Here is a 21298-nt window from a genome sequence, read left to right as displayed (position 1 = left end):
TCTTCTTAAAGCAATCGCGGTTAAGTAACTTGCTCAAGGTTACACGGCCAGGTGTGTCTGGGTGGGTGCTGAGTGTCTGAGCCCGGGATTCGATCTCCAGGTCATCCCGACACTGGAGCCGGTGCTCTTACTCACTGAGCCACCAGGCTGCCCCTAAGCAATGGGGGTTAAGTAACTTGCTCAAGGTTACACGGCCAGTTATTTCTGGGTGTGGTGCTGAGTATCTGAGCCCGGATTTGATCCAGGTCATCCCGACACTGGAGCCGGTGCTCTTACTCGCTGTGCTACCTGGCCGCCCCTTAAGTGATCTTTTCACTACATTGATTTAAATGATTCCTCCTATGGGCTTGCCTCTCAGCAAAAAAGAGAACCTAGAATTGTCGATTTAGAGCCTAGGTTCAATAAGTTGCACTATTGTGTGGAACATGTCAATTTCTTTGGGCTTCAGGTTCATCAGTTGTAAAATGAGATTAGATAAAATGATGTTATTCCTAGTTCTAAATCTACGATGGGATCAATGGAACACACAAAACATGCTACAAAAAAGCAAAGAAACCCCACACCAGGAATGATGGGGAGAGACTGAAAACAATAACCAGGGTCATTGCAAAATTTTACACTCTTTTCATTTGATGCTCATAACAAACCTGTGAAGGAGGTTAAGATTATCATCTTCATTTTACAGATGATGAAAACTGGCTGTCAAAGGTTAAATGGTCTAACCAAGGTCACACATCTATTCAAGCACCAATGGCAGAACTTGAACTCGGATCTTCAGAACCTGGAAATGCAGTAGTCTAGTCCTTACACCACCTCCTCCACACTTCCTAGCTCTGGAAATGGGAGAAGGTCGGATGCTGGCCGCTGCCCAAGGTGGGATGTCGCTCACGGTTGAAATACAATGAGCGGTGGGCCAAAACATGTGATGTAGCAAACAACCCCTTGACGCAGAGCAGAGGAAGCACAATTTTGCCTTGGTTCTTGATGGCAACAAGGCTTGGAGGTCGTGGTGGGAAAAAAGATCCACCTGCTTCTTCAAGGTCAGGATGACCTAGACTGGAAACGCTTTAGGAACAAGGCAGAGGTGTCCTTCTTTAGACTCCCGCGATTTGCTCTGGCCAGCTGTACCCTGAGAGCATAGGAGGAGCTACTTAACTGAGCCTTCCTGGAAACCGAGCCAAGCATCCAGAAGGGGGCGGGGCCTCTCGGAAAAACGCGGTCTAACAGCTTTTGTGCCTGAGGTTGCGCATACGAGACCCGGGCTTTTGCGCAGGTCTGTGCTCCTTTCCCTCGCCTTGCGTATTCCTGGTATCCCGCGGCGGGTTGTCTGGGCTGGGCTTTTCTCAGACGGTACTGAGCGGCGTAGAGGTAATGCTTGGGGCTGGTGGCCGGGGGAGAGCCCCACTTTCCTCCCACGTCCCTATTCCCTGCAGGTAGGCATCATTTATGATCCATTATTGTTTCTTTACTAAGATAATGGTTCAGTTCATCCTGACGATCTCTCTTCACGAGGTGATTTCCCAATATCTCCCCATTTGGGGGTGGGTGACGGAAGTCCCTGCCATGTTTCCGTAATGATGACGTCATGTTGTCACCATTACGGACTCCCTAGGACGAGGGGGACTCCAGTGCCTTCTGCACTTACTGTTCTGCTCTCTAAGCCAGGACTTCCGGAGAGGAATGTGATTTGCCGGTTTCTGTCCAGCCTCCCAGTTAGGTTGGCAAAGTGCTCAAGACCGGCTTCGAATTTAAAGTCCCTAATTCACGCGCTTCCCACCGTCTGCTACACTTGGTCTCTGCCCCTGGGGGAGGGAGGAGGGCAACGGGCGGAGAAATGAGGGCTGCGGAGACCCTGCCGTGCTCCTCGAGTGCTACGCGTGGGGCTGAGCTGAGGGCGGAGGGGCTGGATTTGTCTTTGCCCAGGCCAATTGCTTTAAAAGGTGGAGTCAGTGGTGGAGGGGCTGGGTGTAAAGAGTAAAAGGGATTCAGCTTTATGGGATTGCGTACTGGCTGTGGTTGCCTTTTTGATTTAGCATTTGTGGTTTGATCAGTGTCTCTAAGGGTTGTTTTTTTTTTTATGCGTGTTGCCATGGGCTTCATTTTTTGAAACTTTATTATTTGTATTCTTTCAATTAAAAAATAATCTGCCGCTCCTGTGATCCTGCCTTGAGCAAATTGAAAAACCAAACCTGAACAGGGGCCTCAGTATATAACTGCATAGTCGGACAAAACAGATACCCATATTAGCCATGTCCAAAAATGTATTTATGTTTTTATATTTTAAGTTAGTTATCTTTCTCTGTCAGGTGAGTGGTATTTTTCGTCTTCATTCTTTTGAGCTGAAGGCTTATCATAACATTGATCAGAGTTTTGTCAAGTCTTTCAAAAAATTTTTTCTGTATAATATTGTTTATAAATTATTCTTCTAGTTCTGCTCACTTTGCTCTCCTTCAGCTCATGTGCCCCATAGGGTCTTGGAAACCCAGCTCTTCTCTCAACAAATTACTTAACCAACTCTCAACCTCTTTTCCTCATCGTTAGAATTAAGTAAGTGTCTGGACAGTATTATCAATAAGATCCCTTTCAGTTTTTGATCCTGTGATCCTTTAAGTTTAAATTCCCAACAGTTTACAGTGTATTGCAAAAAATTTCCACTGAACAATCAAAATCTATTTTGTTATGTTACCACCTGCCTTTTATATATTTTAAGCTTAATTTTGTTTCTTTATTTTTAGAAAAAGGCTTTTATTTTGTGTAACTTTCCACGTAGAAAAAATACATAAGCATTTCTCATTATCCATGGTAAAATTGTGAGAAATTGTATCTGTCTGTGTGTGTAGATTATTATGGATGATGAAAAAAATTCTTAGTAATCATTAAAACTAGATAGTGATATTATCCATTTTGAATTGTACTTCACTCCTTATATATTCTTCTTTTTAATGACATATTCATTATCCATTCTGCAGAAAGAAGCTCTATAAAATGACAGGGGAAAGGACACTCCCTCTAGATTTAGAGAAGTTGGGTTCAAATCTTGCTTTTGATGCTTATTGCCTGTGTGACTTTAGGCAAGTCTGTGCTTCAGTTTTGTATCTGAAAAATGAAGGGGTTGGACTAGATGGGCTCTGAGGGCACTTCTACTTCTAGAGCTGTAATCCTAGAATTTTAAAGATAGGTCAGAGCTAATAGGAACGGAAACTATTCCTGGGAAGAGTACAGCAATGAACGTGCCACAGGTTATAGTGTCTTTTCTCATTTTTAAGTAACAAACATTCATTAAGCATCTACACTGTTCTAGAAATACAGTAATGAAACATTGAGATTATAAGCCTCTTGTCTTCAAGAAATTTATAATCTATAGAGCAAAGGAGAAAAGACAGGCACATAATTTAAATACCAATTTGATGATAGGGAGGCAGCATGGTATAGTGAATAGTGACAGTGGGAGTGAAAAGGAACAAGTTTGAGAAAAACAGCAGAAATTGAGAATTTAGAAAGCGGGACCTTTTTTGTAGTGGGGAGGACAGGAGATGAGTTCACTTTTGTACATTTTGAATTCTGCTTGGAATGTAGCAGGCCTCCTTCACCACATGATCAGGAAGAGGTAAGTGCCATCACCACTGAGGAGAGAGGAATTGCTCAGATTGCCATCTTGAGTCCACTACAAACTCATCATATAAGAGTCTTAACACCATGTGGCAAAAGTTTTATTCTTTACTACTTGTTTCTCTTGAACTCCCCAGAGTCTTTGTTCCAGACCAACTCTGGCCTCTTTCTTTGAGTCCCTAATTCACATCCATACTTTTGAGATTCTCAGGAGATGACCATGCTTCATTTATTGAAAAAAATTCACCATCCATTGTATACTCAGTCGTTTCTTATAATCTTCATCTCAAAACCCAGTGTCTGATGGGCAACCAGTTCTCCTTTGACAAGGCTGTGTGCTCATGATGCTATCCCCTTTCTGGAAGCTTGCCTCATGCATTATTCCTTTTCCTTGTCTCATTTTTTAACTTGCCTTATCTACTGATTTCTCTGCTGCCCACAGATAACTTTAGGTATATCCATCCTTAAAAAAAAAAAAAAACCTTCACTATATCCTGTCATCCTGTTAAGCTATTTCTGCACTTCTCATTTTCACAACACTTAAAAAGACTGGTCTGTGTGTATTTCCTTATACTTCCTTACTATCCACTTCTGGCAAGTGTTAAGCAACTGTAACATTTATTATATGCTAGTAAACATTTATTGTACTTTGTCCCCATTAATTTGATTATCAATGTACTTCTCTATCTCCTTTTCTAGATATTCATCTATTTCCTGTTGGCTAAATGTGGGACCATGTCCTGAACAATCTACTTAATTCACCCAAATTTCTCTTTTAATTCCAGTCCCATATCAGTCACTGCTGACTGGATATCTCCATGTGGATATTTTTTGTCAGCATCACAGACTAAGTATATTCAAACTGGAATTAATCATTTTTATTCCTAAGTCCAAGCTTGGAGTCATGCTCAGTTCTTCAAAATCTTTTGATTTTCATATCTAATCATATGCCAGATCTTGTTAGTTCAATCTCTACAATATCTATTGTGTTCATTATCATCTCTTCATTCACCCACACTAACCACCCTAGTTCAGGTCCACATCTCTTTCCTAGAATATTATGGTAACCTCCTGATTAGGTCTCCTTACTTTCATTCTTCTCTCCAATCCATCCTCCACACAGCTGTCAAGCTTTTTAGGTTCTCCACACCCTTGCTTTCACCTACATTGACAGCATTATTTTATACTATTCCTCTTTATACATTCTTATTTGCTAGCCAGACTGACTGAGATTCTGAACTCAGCGTTGCATCTCCCAGCTCTGCCTTTGCACAAGCTCCCCATCTCCATCCATCTTTACATTCCTTGAAGATTCAGTTCAGATATAACTTCATCCATGAAGCCTTCCATGACTTTCTCCTGCTTTTTTCCCAGGGACCTAGTGTTTTTCCTTTCCGATTACCTTTGGTTATGCTTATGTATGTACTTAATGTATTCCCTTGTGGAATAATATTCACATTTATATAGTTTTTTATGGTTGATAAAGCACTTTTTTTAAGGTGAGTTAAAAAAGGCTCAGCTAAAGGATTTACCCTTTTAATGTTATACAGTGAGAAAGCATTGGAATTTGAATACAGATATTCTGACTCTCTAAACCTTATGCTTTTTTTTTTTTCACTAGGATCATAGATATGGAGCTAGAATGGACTTTGGAAGTCATTTCTTACAACCTTCTCCACAAAGGTAAACTCCTTAAGGGCATAGATTATGAGGTTTTTTTTTAAGTTATATTCTAAGCACTGAATATGGTGCCTTGTACATAAGTATTTATTAATTGAGTTGAACAGTGTAAGGCGAGGGTGTTGGACAGTATGATTGCTAAAGTACCTTGCAGCTCTGAAACCTATGAAACACACCATTTGAAGATGCTGTTGATGTCAAGATATCCAGACATAAATGCATAGCAGGCATTTGGTAATATAGAACTGGACACTTAAGGAGAGATCTGAACTGGGGATACAATTTGGGGAGTGTGTTTGGGAGTCTTCTGCGTAGAGGTTATCCATGAACGTGAGTGACATCACCAACGAGATGCCTTAGAAAAGCAAAGAAGGATAGAGCCTTCTGGTAATCCTCTTGAAATGACACAAGGGAGATGAGCCAGAGGAAGAATAACCAGGAGATTATTGTTTCAGAATCCTCGGGAAGCAAGCGTATCACAGAGACATGTAAGATCACTTATCTCGTGGTGTAAAGAAGGGGTCAAGGTTTTTGAAGACTGAGAAAGGTCTTGCATTGGACATTTTAGAAAGTCAGAGAAAGCAATCTAGATGGGAACCAATTTGTTAGTAGTTTTGATAATGGAGAGAAAATATAGATTGTGTTTAGACTTTTCTAGAAATTTGGCAGTAAAAGGATGGAACAGATAATGATAATAGCTTAACATTTGTATAGTATATAGGATTGCAAATCGTTTTCTTCAAAACAGTGTTGTGAGGCAGGTTTTGTAAATGTTAGTCACATTTTACAGCTGATACTTGTATAATCCATTAAAGTTTACTAAGAACTTTTACATACATTATCTCATTTGAGCTTCACAGCAACCCTGTGACATAACTACTTTTAAGTTTTATAGTTTGGCTGCAGTAGCCTAGAGAAGCTCCCTACTCAGTTATTCATCCTTATAATCATTAAGAGATTAATAAAAAAGTTGTTTAAATCATGTTGTGGGCCATTGCTTCATCTGTGATTAGGAGCAGAGTAATCAGATAGTTATTATCTAACTAATAACTAATTCTAAGGTAGTATTTTCTTTTTTTTGCTTTTTGGAGGGCAATTGGGATTAAGCAACTTGCCCAAGGTCACATGGCTAGTTTGTGTGTGTGTGTGTGTGTGTGTGTGTGTGTGTGTGTGTGTGTGTTAAGGTGTTAAGTGTCTGAGGCCAGATTTGAACTCAGGTCTTCCTGACTCCAGGGCCGGTGCTCTATTCATTGCACCACTTAGTCGCCCTGGTTGTATTTTTTTAGTAGAATATGGGAATGTTTAGCATAGTATAAAATTCAAGTGATAATGGATTAATATTGATTTCAACTCTAGCTCTGTGATTCTATGCCCCCATTAGAATGTAAGTTCCTTAATGGCAGGGACTGTCTTTTAATTGTATTTGTATGCCTTACATTTAGCCTAGTACTTGGCATATGGTTATTGCTTAATAAATGCTTGTTACTTGCCTGCCTACCATCCTACCCTAGGTTCTTAAAGTAATTTTCTTCTACTTGTAAGAGAGGAGGAAATATTTTTGTTTTTGTATTTGTTCTCTTGATTTGATACTGAGATCTTCATTAATGGCCTTTCACCACAATTTATTCCCACATCATCTTTTGTAGCTTTCTCTTAGCTGAAGTTAAGGTGTTGAGGTTGAGCCTATTTGTGTCTGTGGAGAGTACTTCCATAGGTGCCCTTTTGCACTTGCATGAATATTTGGTGACATATTCACCATATATATTGCATAAATATTTGGTGATATATTCAGCATACTTCTTCCTCTACAGCTCTGCAAGGTATAATTCCATATGAAACCATAGAGTTAGAGAACATTCTTTCTACCTTTTTGTTATGGAGGCTTTCAGTTTAAATCAGAGAATTGGGTTTATTGTATTACACTCTTCATATTTTCTGGTATTCCTTTAAACTTTAAATTACCTGAGGGCAAGGACTTTGTTTCCTCTGTTAGACTGAGGGGCTCCCTCATTAGAACTGGAATTCTTTATGCATTGGTAATATTAGATTAGAAGCTAGTTCTTCCAGACTAAGAACCTAGTTTTATTTATCCTCTATATTTTCCCATAGTGTCCAGCGTAGGGCTCTGCATGTGGGAACTGGTCAGTCATTGTTGAATGGTGCAGAGGAAACTGAATAACTAGTCCATCAGTTGCCAATTATTATTCATTCTCCTTCCACAAAATCTTTCATATACATTTTCTTCTCTATATTCACATGACCATCATCATAGTACAGTTTCCTGTGTAGTTTTTCTGCATTTAAGAAAATAAACAATTTTAGAAAAATATGTTGGAACTAAGAAATTGTTTCTCTTTTATAATGAAATGGCAATGGTAAGAATACAGACCTGGCGGTTCAAGCCCTGGCTTGTCATTAATTAGTTGTGTGACCTTGAGCAAGCTATATAAACTCCTTGGACTAAAGTGTCCTTATCTTCAGAAAGAACTGAGGTTTATGAAGTGATTTCTAAAGTCCCTTTTTACAAGAGTTAGCATTCTAATCTTGATAACTGTCATTAGAAACAGTAACTGCTGGCTGTATGTGTTTCTCAGGTTTTCATAAAATCATAGAACAGGATTTAATAATCCAATTCTTTATCTTGCCATCCCAAACTACACTTCAGACTTCTAAAATATCTGAATTCTTTACTATTAGCTCTTCTGTCTTCATCAGTGAGGCTGTGGTCTCTCCTTAGCTCCAAATAAATTCTGGGAATTAGGTAAGGTGAGGAGGTAGGAGGTAGGAAGAGCAGTATGCAGGAGGAAGTGAGTTTTAAGAACTTTATAGGTTTTGAGAAATAGGGACTTTTGGTAGTAAAAGTTTCATGGACGAATGCACATTTGTAGCTCGGACTAGCGATTGGAAACATTGATGTGGGTCACATAGCTAGTTAGAGGCTCCACGAGGACAGGGACTGTCTTTTGCTTCATTTTGTATCCTCAGTGCATGACAGTGCCTGGCGCATAGGAGGCACTTTTAATAAATGTTTATTGAATTGAAAAGCATTTTGTAGAGCTCATCATCTCCTAATGCAGTGCCAGTTTTCCACTGAACTTTGTACCTGGGTTATATTCCACTATATCAGGGGGTTCTTAACATGGAATCCATAGATTCCTCTCTCTTCTCCCCCTCTTCCAGCCCCTAATAGATTTCAGGGGTCCATGAATTTTGTTGGGAAAGATTTTACATATTTATTTTCACTAACCTCTAACTGAAATTTATCATTTCCTTTGATTATTTAAGAACATTATTCTGAATAGGCTTTGACATTATTCTGCCAAAGAGGTCTATCACACGCAAGAAAGATTGAGTCCCTACACTAAATCAGATAACTTTTCTATTAGGTTATAGTGCTACACTTTTCCTTCAATCAGTAAGCTTTTATTAAGTGCCTACTATGTGTCAAGCACTGTGTAAGAAACTGGGAATACAAATTCAAAAAATAAAAGAATCCTTACTCTGTAGGAGCTTACATTCTGTCATAGGAGATATGTGTATGTGTGTATATGTATGTTTGTATATACACATATGTGCATATATATATGCAAACAATAGAATTAATATGTACAGAATAAATACAAGGTACTTAAGCAAGGAGGACACAAGCAGTTGAAGGTTCAGGAAAGGTTTCATATTAAAAGTGGTGATTTCTTTTTTTTTTTTTTTAAAGCAATAGGGGTTAAGTAACTTGCTCAAGGTTACACGGCCAGTTATTATTTCTGGGTGTGGTGCTGAGTATCTGTCATCCCGACACTGGAGCCGGTGCTCTTACTCACTGAGCCACCTGGCCGCCCCTAAGCAATTGGAGTTAAGTAACTTGCTCAAGGTTACACGGCCAGGTGTTTCTGGGTGGGTGCTAAGTGTCTGAGCCCGGGATTCGATCTCCAGGTCTTCTCAACACTGGAGCCGGTGCTCTTACTCTCTGTGCTACCTGGCCGCCCCTTAAGTGGTGATTTCACTGTGAAAGTCAGTGAGGAAAAGGTGAGGGGGGAGTACATTCCAGGAGGTAGGAAAGAAATCCCTTCAAAGGCAGACAAAAAAAAAACAGATGGAATCCCATGTGAGGAACAGAAAGACTGATTGGACTAGGGAATGTGGGAAGAGAATAATGTATAACTGGGGCCATGTTATGAAAGGATTTTAAAACATGAAGCTTTTATATTTGATCCTAAAGGTAATAGGGAGTCACTAGAGTTTATTGAATAGGGGAGTGACATGGTCAGATATGTGCTTAAGGAAAGTCATTTTAACAAACAGTATAGAGGATGAATTGGAATAATGAGAGACTTGAAGCAGGGAGAGCATTAGGTGATGAGAGATAAAGGCTTGAACTAAAGTAGTAGGTATGAATAAAGAGTAATTGCATACTCAGAGAGAAGCTGAGTTAGAAACAAAAATTTGCCAACTAATTGGATACATGGGATAACTGAAGTTATTATTTTGGGTGACTGGAAGAATCTTAGTATTTTCTTTCTTTTTCAAGCAATTGGGGTTAAGTAACTTGCTCAAGGTTACACAGCCAGTTATTTCTGGGTGTGGTGCTAAGTATCTGAGCCCGGATTTGATCCCCAGGTCATCCCGACTGGAGCCGGTGCTCTTACTCACTGAGCCACCTGGCCGCCCCTAAGCAATTGGGGTTAAGTAACTTGCTCAAGGTTACACGGCCAGGTGTTTCTGGGTGGCTGCTAAGTGTCTGAGCCCGGATTAGATCCCCAGGTCATCTCGACACTGGAGCTGGTGCTCTTATTTGCTGTGCTACCTGGCTGCCCTGAATCTTAGTGCTTTCTGTTGAAGTGGGGAGATTTGTAAAGGGTGTAGATTTGAGGGGGAAAATAATTCTCTTTTGGACATGTTGAGTTTGAGGTGTCTCTGGGACATTTGAAATGTCAACTGTTGTGTGGACTGAAGCTCAGGGAGACACTTGGGCTGGACATATAGATCTGTGAGTCCTTTGCGTAGAGATAATAATTAAACCAATGGGAGCTAATAATTTAAGCCAGGAAGTATAGAGAGAAGGGAGTAGGGTCCAGGACAAAGTCTTCCGGAATACCCACAGAGGTCATAGTATGGATGGTTGACCTGCAAAGAGACAGAGAAGCTGCCAGTGAGACAGATAGTAGGAGAACCTAGATGGAGTAGTCTCAGGAAAACTGAGAGAAGAAAACTTTTTCCTGGATACTTATCCAGGAGGAGAAGGTGGTCAGCAGTATTAGATGTAGCATAAATGTTAAAAAGATTGAAATCTAAGAAAGATTATCAAGTTTGTCAATTATGAGATTGTTAATAACTTTGGAAAGAGCAGATTTAGTTGAGTGATGAAATCTAAGCCAAATTGGAAGGGGTCGAGAGAATTGGAAACAGTGAATGTAGATAGTTTTTTTCTAGGAGTTTGAATGAGAAAGGGAGGAGAGATACAGAAATATGGTTTGAGGGGACAGTGAGAATTTTTAATTTTTTTTTTTGCTTTTTTGGAGGGCACTTGGAGTTAAGTGACTTGCCCAAGGTCACACGGCTAGTTTTTGTGTTAAATGTCTGAGGCCGGATTTGAATTCAGGTCCTCCTGACTCCAGGGCCAGTGCTCTATTCACTGTGCCACCTAGCCGCCCTACAGTGAGAATTTTTTAAGGAGACTGTGCATATTTGAAAGTAGTAGTAATAGGGGGTGGCTGGGTGGCGCAGTGAGTAAAGTGCCAGCCCCGGAGTCAGGAGGACCTGAGTTTGGTTCCGGTCTCAGACAATTAACACCCACACAAAAATACTAGCCGTGTAACCTTGGGCAAGTTAACCCAAATTGCCCTCCAAAAAGCAAAAAAAAAAAAGTAGTAGTAATAATAATGATAATAGTTCATATTTATGGGACACTTCTGTGGTGCAGTGGATTGGGCTTAAAATCAGGAAGACTCATCTTTTTGAGTTCAAATCTAGGCTCAGACATTTACTGTGTGACCCTAGGCTCAGACACTTAACCCTATTTGTCTCAGTTCCTCATCTGTAAAATGAGCTGGAGAAGGAAATGGCAAACCATTCCAGTATCTTTGTCAAGAAAACCCCAAAATGAGATTCCAAAGAGTTGGACATGACTGAACAACAACATATAGCATTGTGCTAAGCACTATACAAGTGTTATGTAATTTGTTTCTTAAAACAATCCTGGGAGGTAAGTGCTAGTAGCTTTTCAATTTTGTAGTAGACAAAACTGAAGCAAAAATAAGATGAGGGATAACTGAGGTTGCAGTCTGCTGGGAAAAAACATGAAGGAATGAACTGAAGGTAAAAGACCATCTAATTATCAGACAGGAGGAGGGGGGAGGGGGGATGATATCAAAGGGTTTTGAGATAAAAGAAAGAAAATATTCACCTTAAATGACCTCAGTCTTCCCAGTAAAGTAAATGTTGGAGGTCCTCAACTGAGAGGGTGGTGATAGGGGTAGGTGGGGGAAGTTTGAAGAGAGAAGGATTTTGGAATAGCTTCAAGTATTGCCTTGCTTCACCCTTAACCAGCAAGCCCCAGGGCTTGATCTAATAATGTCTTGCTGCTACTATCTCTTACCACGACCTGGGTTCTTTGATCCAGCTTTGCTTTTGTGGAGGGATGCTCGGTAACCCTAATCCCTGAAAGTAGCAGTGCTTTTTTTAAAAAGAGGTTTGCTTTTAATAGGGAAATATATGGCACCCCAAAAGGCTTATTAGTGTAGTTTTAAATGATTAAAGCTTAAGTAACAAAAAATGTTTTTTTTTAAAGCTGTTAAAACTTAAAAAGCTTGAGACTATTGGGACTTCCTCTATATTGAAATTAAATTGATAAAGAGAAAAGTTACATAGCAGTACACATTTTAACAGTTAAGCTTTGTCTTTGATGTAAAACTTGAAATAAATGTCTTACTTTTCCCCTCTTACCTAATTTAACATTTTGTTAATGTTGTCCCTAGTCACCTAGCTCAGATATTATCTAGTTGAGTTGAATTTACATTGCCAAGTAATTTGGTATTCTTAGAATTTACTTCATGTTCTTGCCTCTGAGAGTGGAAACTGGCTTTCCCAAGGAGTTCTACCTTGGGCTTTTGACTATTCTACAAAGATTTTTTACCTGTCATGTTGGTGAACATTGACACACATAAAACTGTCTTAATTGCTGACCTCTTGGATATAACTGTCTTACTGATCTAGCCTCCAATAATTCCTCCTTTTAGACTTAGTGCTTGTTTTCACTAACCTGAAAAGCTCTGAGATTCAGGCTCATTAAAGAAGATTATAAATATTGACTAATTTTTTGCCTTTGTGACTTTTATTCATAGACTATCATATAGAGAAGAGACTAAGTAAGCTTGTTGTATTCAATGAGTAGAGCTAATACCAATTGAGGAAAGTCATAGAGAAACATTACAATTAATTTTAAATAACTTTCCAACAATTAAACTATCCCAAATTGGAACATGAAGTACTTATCTCCTTATTACTAGAAGTACTCCAGCAGAGGCAGGATGATCATCCGTCACTAGATGGCTGAATTAGGTAGAAATTTGGATTAGATGACGTCTAAGGTTCTTACGATAAAATCATAGATTTAGAACTAAAAGGAACCTTGGCGAGATCTAGGCCAATGCCATCATAGGATCATAGATCTAAAACTAGAAGAGACCTCAGAGGCCTCTCATTTTACACATAAAGAAATCAAGGCCCAGACAGGTAAAGTGATTTGCCATCGGTCACGACACATATATTAAATTTCAGAGCCCAAATTCCAACCTAGACCCTCTGATTCCTACTTGAATATTATTTTCCAATTAATATACCATAGTGCTTCTAAGATTCTATTTCCTGTTAGTTGCCTCCGTTCTTCTCCTGGAGTTCTTGATAGTTCTTAGTCACTTTTTGCTCATTCCTCTTAATTTTGGTTATTTTTTTTCCTCAATATTTTCCTGACTCTGATACTTGAGGAATGTATCTTTAATACCTGCTTGAAAATAAAATGCCTTTTAAAACAACAATAGTATTTCTAAGACTATTTTATTATACTTTTATTAAAAGACCACTTTTTATTTCCTAATAACTTAAAAAAATTATTTGTCAAAAAAAGGTTTATTTTCCTTAACACAATGCTTTGCACATGATAGGTCCTTAATAAATGTTTGTTGAATATTGGGTGAATGGAAGAAGTAATTTTATGGAAAAAGACTTAAAATTAGAAACTTATTTCTAAGTGAAAATTTTCTAAAGTTTTGTGTTTATCTTTTAGGAAAATGTTTGAATTAAGATTCGGTTTTCAAAAACACCCTTTTTTATTGTTGTAGAGAGAAACTTGGACTCTTGAATGTGAAGAAAGATCTGTTTTCCCCAGCTCACTATGGCATCAACCTCAAGGTAGGAATTGACATTTTGTACTGGATCTTCTGACAATATTTACTCTCAATTTAGTTTATAGAGAGGCAGTGTGATAATAGTGGATAGTAAGCTGACTTTGGAGTCAGGAGTTTTGTGTACAAGTTCAGTTTCTGGCATGTACTGGTTGTATGGCTATAAAGAAGTCAGGTTCTTAATTTCTTAATTTCCTGGGTAACTTTCTAAGACACTGATGAAATCACAGACCCAGAACAAAAAATGTATTATTGAGAATAAGAGTCAGCATCTTACAGTGCTTCTGGTACACCTAAACAGTGCCCAAGAATCAGAGAAATGGGAAGAAGGGAAGATAAAAATAAAGGAAATGGGAAAGAGTAAAGAGAGATGAAAAAGGATAGAAAAAGAGAAAAGTGTATTGTAGGAATGGTTGAGTGCCACCAGTGGGTAGTTTACCTACTCTGTATCTAAAAAGATGATGTTGAATGGCTAGGTGGCTCAGTGAATAGAGCGCTAGGCTCTGGAGTCAGGAGGGCCTGAGTTCAAATCTGGCCTCAGACACTTAACACACACACATACACACACACACAAAAGAAAACTAGCCGCCGTTTGACCTCGGGCAAGTCACTTAACCCCAACTGCCTTCCAAAAAACAAAATAAAAAGATGATGTTTAGTTTTTGGGGGGGTGTTATTGGAAAAACTGCCTAGTTTTTCCAAGGACTTGCATAACTCATACTTGTTTTCCTAATAATGGCATTTGGAAATTAGTGTTCTAGGGTTTGTTTGTGAATTCTGTGGATTTGAAGCAACCAGGGTGGTACAGTGGAACAAGCATTGAATTAGAAATTAGTAGACCTGTGTCCTAGGCCTGATTCTGCCATTCATCAGTTGTATGTCTTTGGGCAAGTTATTTAACCCATCCAGGCATTAGTTTTCTCATCTGCAAAAAGAAGAGTGAACTGAATGCTCACTAAGGTACCTTCGTACTCTAAAATTGGGCAAAGTCTTCAGTTATTCATCATTTCCTTCTGTTTTCCTATTCCTGCATGCCTGGATAAAAATTTGGAAATATTTTCTTCTTCCTATTTAGTATCACCCCTAAAAGTAATAGATAACTAAAGATGATCTAATCCAAAATATTCTCCCTCCTGGTAATGTCTATGTTCTGTACTTTTAGAGGAGATGCATCTGGAAAATTGCTTAGCCCTAAGATAAGATCTGCTAAGCTGCTTGAAGTTCTGAATTCTCTGGAAGATGAGTCCACCAAAGAGAAAGAAATTATATTCATCTTACCACCTGATAATGCTGCAGGAGACTTCACTGATGAGGACTCAGGAGATGAAGATGAACATAAAGGAGGGAACTTGCCTGGAAGCATGCTACATGCTGCTGTGGTATCTGAAGGCTCTGATACTGGGGAAGACAATGAAGAACTTGAACTACAAGCAGCAAAAAAGAGGCAGAAGAGAATTCCTGAACCAAGGAGGGTTTGGACTAAAAGAGATATTAGACCTGACTTTGTAAGTTGGTCTGTATCAGATCCTCATATTGAGTATCTTAAGAGCCAAGAATTGAGCCCAGTTGGACTCTTCGAATTGTTTTTTGATGAAGGAACAATTAATTTCATTGTCAATGAAACTAATCGTTATGCTTGGCAGAAAAATGTCAACTTGGGTCTTACAGCCCAGGAATTAAAGTGCATTTTGGGTATACTGATTTTGAGTGGTTATATTTCTTATCCAAGAAGGAGAATGTTTTGGGAAACATCTCCTGATTCACATCATCACCTTGTTGCTGATGCAATTAGAAGGGACAGGTTTGAATTAATATTTTCATACCTACATTTTGCTGATAACAATGAACTTGATGAAAGTGATAGATTTGCAAAGGTAAGACCTCTTATAATTTTGATGAATCAGAATTTCCAAAAGCATGCTCCCCTAGAGGAATACTATAGCTTTGGTGAATCCATGTGTGAATATTTCGGACATCGTGGATCTAAGCAGTTGCACAAGGGAAAACCCATTCGATTTGGTTATAAGATTTGGTGTGGAACAACTAGCAGAGGGTACTTAGTCTGGTTTGAACCCTCTCAGGGAACATTATTCACAAAGCCAGAAAAGGATATAGATTTAGGAGGAAGTATGGTGATAAAATTTGTAGATGCACTTCAGGCTCGAGGTTCTCTGCCATACCATATTTTTTTTGACAAAGTTTTTACAAGTGTCAAATTGATGTCCATTTTGAGGGAAAGGGGGGTGAAGGCCACAGGAACTGTCCATGAATACATGACTGAGAGGTGCCCACTCAAAGATCCCAAAGACTTTAGAAAAATGAAAAAAGGCTCATTTGATTACAAAGTGGATGAAAGTGAGGAAATCATTGTGTGCCGTTGGCATGATAGCAGTGTTATTGATGTGTGTTCCAATGCAGTCGGAATAGAACCTGTGAAACTAACAAATCGTTATTCAAGTGCATCCAAAACCAGGACTCAGGTACATCAGCCATCATTGGTAAGGTTGTACAATGAGAAAATGGGAGGAGTTGCTAGAATGGACCAAAATATTTCCAAATATAAGGTGAAAATTAGAGGAATGAAATGGTATTCTAGCTTTATAGGTTACATTATTGATGTAGCTCTGAACAACGCATGGCAGCTTCACAGAATCTGTAGTGAAGAGACTCAGGTCGACCTTTTGGCTTTCAGAAGATATGTTGCTTGTGTCTATTTGGAAAGCAATGCTGACACATCATCCCAAGGAAGAAGGAGCAGACGTTTAGAAACAGAGAGCAGATTTGACATGATTGGTCATTGGATCATTCACCAAGATAAGCGAACCCGATGTGCACTTTGCCATTCTCAAACAAACACCAGATGTGAAAAATGCCAGAAAGGTGTTCATGCAAAATGTTTCAGAGAATATCATATAAAATAACCACTTGAGGACATGCATTAAAAAGAAGAAACCAATGGTTTGCAGTCTACTAGAATGTAACATTTTTAAATTTACTCATTATATGTCCAAAGGTTTATTTCAGCTAATATGTAATAATATTCAATTATGTATAGTAGTTAGAGCAGTATTTTTGTTCTTGTGTATTGAAAAATGTTTTTGGACTTGACTTTCAAATATTTTGTTTTTGCATTATTTGTTTCCTTCCCCTTCATTTCATCATTAACTTTTTTTCCAAATAAAATCCCATTTCTGGTCTCTTAGTGTCTTGTACCTAAATATAATAAAAATAAAAAATAAAGGGTTGATGTTTAGTTTTTTTAAATGCTTGGTTATATGCTGTTGAACCATTGTTATTTCTGTGCCCTTTCATACCCTTTATTTTTATTTATTTTTTAAAATATAGTTGGGTATAAGTGAGGAGAGTATATAGGCAATAACCAGAAACTAATGATCAATCAAGAAGCATTAGAAACTAGAATATGCTATACACTATTTTAGGCACTGAGGATAAAAATTTTTTAAAATAATATAATCCCTACCCTTAAGGAACTCATATTTTAATGAGAGAGGTCAACTTCAAAGGAAGGGAACAAGCATTTATCAAGTACCTACTTTGTGCGAGGCACTGTGCTAAGCACTTTACAAATATCTCTTCATAACCCTCTGAATAGGTGGTATTATGATCCCCATTTTACAGTTGAACAAACTGAGGCAGATAAATGATAAGGGACACAGCTAGTGACTCAGATCAAGTTGGAACTTGGGTTCTTCTAACTTCACAGGCCCAGTACTCTGTCACCTAGTTGTATATAGTTCCATGTAGTTATAGAGGATTATATGTATACATACATATATATACATACCTATACATACATATATACACATATACATGTGTATATATATGTGGTAAATATAATAGCACAGTAATTAAATGCCAGTTTGGGAGAGGGTAGTACCAGGTGGGAGGAGGGTTGGTGAGCAAGAAAATCTTCATGTAGGAGTTGGGACTTGAGCTATCTTTCAAAAGAAAATGGATTTTGTAAGAGATAAGGGAGAGTGCATTCTAATCATGGGAAATGTCCAGTGTGTGAAGAACAGAGGAGGCCAATTTTGCTGGACTTGGAAGTAAAGGGGAATATATATATGGGTGTGTGTGTGTACATATATATGTATGCACACACACATAGATATATATGAAAGATAAATTGTGATTAGGTTGTAAAAGCCTTTAAATATCAAGGAGGCATTTATTTTTGATCCTAGAGACAATAAGGGAACCAGCAGAGCTCATTGATTAAGGCAGTGATGTGGTCATATCTGAATTTAAGGAAAATCACTTGACAGATATAAGAGTTAAGTGGGGATATTGTTGAGGCCAAAATAATTAGGAGGCCATTGCAATCCTCTAGGCCTGATGGGGATCTAGGTGGTGGCTATGTGAAAGAAATGATTAGATAATAGAAATGTGGAGTTAGGAACAAGATTTAGCAGCTGGTTGGATAGACAGGGTAATGGAGAGTAATGAGTAGAAGATAATAGGTAGTTAAGAACATGGAAAACTGGAAGAATGCTGCTTCCTTCGACAGAAAGAAGATTTGGAATAAGGATGGGTTTTTGGGAAAAGATGATGAGTTCTCTTTTGAACATGTTGAATTTGAGATGTATCCGAGAAAACCAGCTTGAACTGTCAAACGGACAAATTTGTGATACAAGACAGAAACTCAAGGTAGAGACAGCCTGGATGTATAGGTCTGTGAATCACATGAGATGATCATTAAACCCATGGAAACTGATGAGGTTAGAAATAGAACCTAGGACAGAACCTTGAAAAATACCTATATATAGGGATTGTGATAATGTCAGTAAAGGAGACACTGGAGAGGTTATACAGGAGAGAGGAGTGTCCCAGAAAAGGAGAACTTGGAGAGTAGTGTCACAAAAATAGGAGAAAATATCCAAGAGAAGTAATCAGCACTACATAGCAGACTGTGGAGGATGAGAACTAAGAAAACTACATGGATATGGCAATTAAGAGATCATCAATAACAAAAGAAAGCATTTTCAGTTGAATGAGAAACCAGATTGCAAAGGCTTTAGGAGTGAGAGGATGAAGGGCAGTGAGTATAAATAGTTTGTTTTGAGAAGTTTGGCCAAGAAAGATGAGAGTTATGGGATTATAACTTGAGAAGAAAGTAGGGATTAGTATAATTTCTCAAAGTGTGGTCCATGGTCTACTACTGATTGTCACTGAGGTACTTTTAGAAGGTCTTTGAGGCCAAAACCATTTTCACAATTATACTAAAATGTTATTTCCTTATTAAAACACTCCCCTTTCTACCTAGATATCTGTGTGACTTCTTTATGTACTTCAACCAGAACAACATATTGTAACAACTTGAATGTGGAAACAAATGACAATCCAGTTTTCTATTATTAAGCTAGACATTTAAGAGATGTGCAAAAATATGCAAAACAAGGCTACTCACTGATTTTTTTTATTGGGATATAGTTATTTTTCATTAAAATGTTATTTATATTAAACTTGTAATGAGTTTATTATTTTGAATAAACAACTATTTTGAAAATTTATCAATTTAAACTTATGATATGATGTATATTGATAAATAATCACATAAACCAAAGATCTTTGGGATCTTTAATATTTTTTAAGAGTATAAAGGGATCCCAAGATCAAAAAGCTTGATAACCACTAGTCTAGTGAAGATTTTTTAAAGATAGACAAGACTTGAGTATATTCAAAGGTAGAGGAAGTGAAGGAGAGAGAGAGATAGAGTTGTGAGTTGAGGTTGCAATCTGTTGGAGAAGACAACGATATGGAATAAAGTTTACATGTAAAGGTGTTGACCTTGGTAAGGAGAAGGGTCACCTTATTAAGGACTTAGTACGAAGGTGGGACGTGATCTCAGTGGGTTTCAAGAGGAAGGAGAGAAGAAAGAGCTCACCTCACAAGGCTATAGTTTTCTCAATAAAGAGCTGATAAGGTTTTCTTAATAAAGGAAGAACTGATAGGGGGAGCTGTTGGAAGGTTGAAAGAAATGAAGGTTTTGAATAGCTTTATTGGGAAGTAAGAGAGTTGGTGAAGAATTTTTAAAAATCTGAAAATATAATATATCTAGTCATCAGAGTTGTGTGACTTCATGCAGGTCCAGCATGTTAGCAGAAGCAAAGGAGGCAGATGATAGGATAGGAGAAAAGGACAATGTAGAATTGAACTGATTATCTATAGGAGTAAGATTGGAAAGAGAAGAACATGAATTTTCAGAAGAGGGAAAGGACCCAAGAAGGTAACAAGGGGTGGAGGAATTGGTGCTCAAAATGAAAACAAAGAATAGGTTTAGGAGGAATAAGGCAGAAGGAGAGAGGGAATGATAAGTTATGATCAGAAGAATATCAGAGTTTTTGTTTTTATTGATAACATGGAATATTGTGAATAATGGTGAGAACTAGGTTGTGACCATCCTATATATGACTGAGGTGGAGTGGATTGGAATGAGTAGGTAATGGAATTTAAGGAGCTAAGAACTGAAAGTTTGAGGGACCATCAGTATTTGAAGTTGAATTCCTCTAGTATAAGGAGTTAAGGAGGAGAGGAAGACAAATGAGCCATATGTTCTCAAAAAAAACCCTCTTAAGTGTACACTAATTTAGATTATATATTTAGCTTTTGCCTTAGATTTTATGGTATAAAATGAAGGCAGTGTGATTCAAGCATAAAATCAATAGATTACAATAATAATATGTTCTATGTGATTTTGGAATGGGCTTTGGATAGAAATAGGCCAGACTCTCATAAAACCTGTACTCCAGAATACAATTTGTTATTTGTGAACAGAAAGAAACTTTGACAGTAGAGTACTAAGATTAGCTATTATATTGGGCCAGAACTTTTATTAGTTCTCTATAGTGATTTTATTTATGTCATTGTAGGGAGTAAGTGTGCATATATATATATGTATATGTATATATACATATATATATATATTTGTTTTGATTTCTTTCCTTTGCCTTAAAACAAGTATAAACATGTTTCTATGGATTCTTCATTTATATCACTCTTCATAATATAATAATTTTCTGTTACAGTTATATAGCAATTCTTCAGCCATTCCCTAAATATTGGGCACTTATTTTGTTTCCAACATTTTGTTATCACAATTCATTTCTTCCAACAAGCATTTAGATCCTAGGTCTTATGTACTGGTCGTTATAAAGATATTTTTACATGTATAATGTAATTTTACATGTATTATGGCCATGGGATACACACTTGAGGAGATATTTGCTGGGGTGAAAGAACTTAGTTGCATATCCAATAAGTTAATCTTCCTTAGATGATTAGGGTGAGTACTGAAGTGAAGGATATGAGTTCCATCAGAGAAAGACAACACCAGAGATAAGAAGACGAGAACAGTACAAAAAAGAAGCCTCAATATCCATAAAGTACCGAATTTGCCTTCATTGAAGGAAAATCTTTTATTTTTTTAATAATAGTATGTATATATGTATGTGTGTGTATATATATGTATGTGTGTGTGTATTTAAACATTTGATTTTAAAACTTTGAATTCCAGATTCATTCCCTTCCTCCCTTGTCACCCACCGTTACTGGGAAGATAAGCAGTTCAGTATAGGTTGTACATGTGTGGCTAA

The 21298-nt window shown here is 37.9% G+C and overlaps 1 protein-coding gene across 3 annotated transcripts; it reads left to right on the top strand.

The window, feature by feature from the left end:
- The first annotated feature begins 1021 nt into the window (after window positions 1–1021).
- Window positions 1022–16930, top strand: PGBD2 (piggyBac transposable element derived 2). Of its 3 annotated transcripts, none has more exons than XM_069076706.1 (4): window positions 1022–1273; window positions 5231–5292; window positions 13623–13692; window positions 14848–16930. In XM_069076706.1, exons 3-4 carry the CDS (start codon window positions 13676–13678, stop codon window positions 16604–16606), a joined length of 1776 nt encoding a protein of 591 aa, XP_068932807.1. In that variant the 5' UTR covers window positions 1022–1273; window positions 5231–5292; window positions 13623–13675; the 3' UTR covers window positions 16607–16930. The 3 variants fall into 3 exon arrangements, with proteins under 3 accessions (XP_068932807.1, XP_068932806.1, XP_068932805.1); XM_069076705.1 differs by having other exon boundaries at window positions 1022–1368; XM_069076704.1 differs by lacking the exon at window positions 1022–1273 and adding an exon at window positions 1281–1433.
- Window positions 16931–21298: the final 4368 nt, after the last annotated feature.

The sequence above is a fragment of the Petaurus breviceps genome, unplaced genomic scaffold (genome assembly GCF_028583685.1).
Source record: "Petaurus breviceps papuanus isolate PSGF00001 unplaced genomic scaffold, PetGlider_PUasm1.0 90925, whole genome shotgun sequence".
Lineage (NCBI taxonomy): Eukaryota > Metazoa > Chordata > Mammalia > Diprotodontia > Petauridae > Petaurus > Petaurus breviceps.
Note: the sequence above shows the minus strand (reverse complement) of the source record. Positions and strands in the feature narration are given on the sequence as shown.